The sequence below is a fragment of the Phytophthora parasitica genome (genome assembly GCF_000247585.1).
Source record: "Phytophthora parasitica INRA-310 unplaced genomic scaffold supercont2.55, whole genome shotgun sequence".
Classification (NCBI taxonomy): Eukaryota; Oomycota; class Peronosporomycetes; order Peronosporales; family Peronosporaceae; genus Phytophthora; species Phytophthora nicotianae.
In genome coordinates this window covers 290037-292420 of record NW_008649041.1, presented here as the reverse complement: position 1 = coordinate 292420, position 2384 = coordinate 290037, and the positions used below count along the sequence as shown (strand labels likewise).

At 55.9% G+C, this 2384-nt stretch overlaps 1 protein-coding gene across 1 annotated transcript; it reads right to left on the bottom strand.

Moving 5' to 3' along the window:
* Positions 1-152: 152 nt before the first annotated feature.
* On the bottom strand, positions 153-2331 carry PPTG_15519 (AGC/RSK/RSK-UNCLASSIFIED protein kinase; the record flags this gene model as incomplete). Its single annotated transcript, XM_008913734.1, has 2 exons — positions 153-1653; positions 1721-2331. The coding sequence occupies 2 exons, from the start codon at positions 2329-2331 to the stop codon at positions 153-155; spliced, it is 2112 nt and encodes a 703-aa protein (XP_008911982.1).
* Between the last annotated feature and the right edge of the window lie 53 nt (positions 2332-2384).

Below are 2384 nucleotides of genomic sequence, written 5' to 3'. Positions count from 1 at the left end.
TGGCTACCCTGGCGAATCCGCAGCGTCTCTCCGTTCATTTCTCCATCTCGTCCCACCATTGTATCGGGGGGTATTCTTCCACTCGCTCCGCTTGTCTTCAGGGCGCAGTCGACTGCCTTCCTTGGGCAGACCCTCACGAAATTTACTGGTGTCTAGATGCTGTACTCATCTGTCTCGAGCAGAGCTGGCGGCGGCAGGTTCTTAAAACTGTTCTGTTGAAGTGCAAGCTGCTCGAACTGCTTCGCCTCGTTGTCCAGTTGAAGCTCCGGTGTGAAGTCGAAGTCCTTAAACAGACGCTTGTCGTCCTTGTGTCCATTCGGGTTGGGGCGCTGCACCTGGGCAGCGTTGGGGTCCATAAGGTCAAAGCCCCGCTCCATCTCTGAGATCTCCTGGTCCGTGAAAGCCTGCGGGAAGTTGGACGTATCGGGCACACCAGATGGGTCCTTCTTAATCTTGGGCTGGAACGGAGGCGGCAGTTCACGCGCCTTGAGTTTCTCCCAGTTAACCCCAGCAAAGAACGGGTGGTCAAAGATCTCGCGGTCGCCCGTGGGGCCAGATCCCAGTCGCTGCTTCGGGTCACGGTGCAATAATCTCTGAATAAGGTCGCGGGCGTTGGACGATAGGTACTCTGGGATCACCAAGTGGCCACGGAGAATGTTGTGGAACAGCTGCTTCTTATCGTTCGTGTAGAATGGCGGCAGACCAGTAAGCAGCTCAAACAGTAGAGCGCCCACCGAGTACCAATCCAACGCGAAACCGTGTCCAGAACGGGACAGCATTTCCGGTGCCAAATACATGGGAGAGCCACAGAACGTGTTGGCCGACGTGTGGTCCTTGATGCCTTCCTTCGAGATACCAAAGTCCGTCAGTAGACAGTGGCCGTCCAAGTCCATCACAACATTTTCGGGCTTGAGATCACGGAACACGATGTTCTTCGAGTGCAGATGCGACAGCGCCAGCGCGATCTCGCCAATGTAAAAGGCCGCCTCGCTTTCCGTGAAGGCCTTCCGTCGAGTAAGCGCCGAGAGCAAGTCACCGCCGCCGCAGTACTCCATGACCAGGAACAGACGGTCTTGCGACTGGAACGCGTAGTACAGCGTCACAATGTAGGGGTGGTCCGAGCACGCCTGCAGTGCTGCCTTCTCTGTGTGGATGTACTGGGCCTGGTTCTTCTGCACGATAGCCTGCTTGTTGTACGCCTTCAGCGCGTACCACTTGTCGCGGTTCGAGCCCTTACCACGCACCAGATACACCTTGGCGAATGCACCGCGACCAAGCACCTTGACAAACTCGAAATCTCGCGGACCTAGCGCCAGATCCTTCTGGTACTTGTTCTTGAATGCCAAGTGGCTGACCTGTGTTGCGTTACCTTCACGCGCAGCCATCTCGTTGCGCGGCTTCGGTGGTTGAGACGGGTTGGTCGCTGCCAAGTTCGAACCACTGCCCAGAAGCACACGAATCGGGTGGCCAATCGGCGACAAGTGCACAGGGAGACTGCCACTCGCGTTCGGTGCATCAATACGAGCGCCACGAGCCACCAAGAGCTTCGCCGTGGGGATATCGCCTGACTCAGCGGCCATGTGGATGGCAGCGTTACCCTGGTAGTCCGTGACGTTCGGGTCCGCTCCTGCATCTAGAAGTTCCTTCACGCATCTGTATAAAACACAGTAAAAAATTCGTTTTAAACCGTTTTAAACTTTTAAAAAAATAAGATACGTACTCAACGTTGCCCGCTTGAACTGCAATGTGCAGCGCCGTGTAACTGTCGCCCGTACGTGCAGACGGGTCCGCTCCACGCGCCAGAAGCTCCTTCACTGCATTCGGGTGGTTGTTGCGTGCAGCCAAGTGCAGCGCCGACGTCTGGTTGATGCCCACGCCGTTCACATCCACCACGTTATCCCGCAGCAACGTGGCAATCAAGTGCCAGTTGCCCACTTCTGCCGCATCGAAAAGCTGGAATTGTTTCTTCTTGACATCTCGCAGATCCAGAATCATCTGCGGCGCCGTGGATCTCAATTTTCCCGCTCCAACGGCTGGGGCCTCCAGTGATCGTCCTCCATTGGTCTCCAGCTCGTGAATCACTTGGTCTTTCATCGTCAATTGCTCTCTCAGCGACCTGTTCTCTTCCAGTAGCTGCTTGATCACAATATCCTTGGGATCCGACGACTTGTCCGCTCCTCGGACAATCTCGTGGTCCTCCAGCATACTCGGACGCGAATAGTCCGTCTCCATGGAGCTTCCTTGCAGCAACGCTCCCATTCCTGCCATAACCCCCGGGCCGCCTGAAGCGCCGAGGTTCACAGGCGCTGCGTCGTGGAAACTGCCTCGCATCTGACTCTTCTTAAGGGCGTACCTAGTTTAAGCTAAAGTAGGTGATACCATAG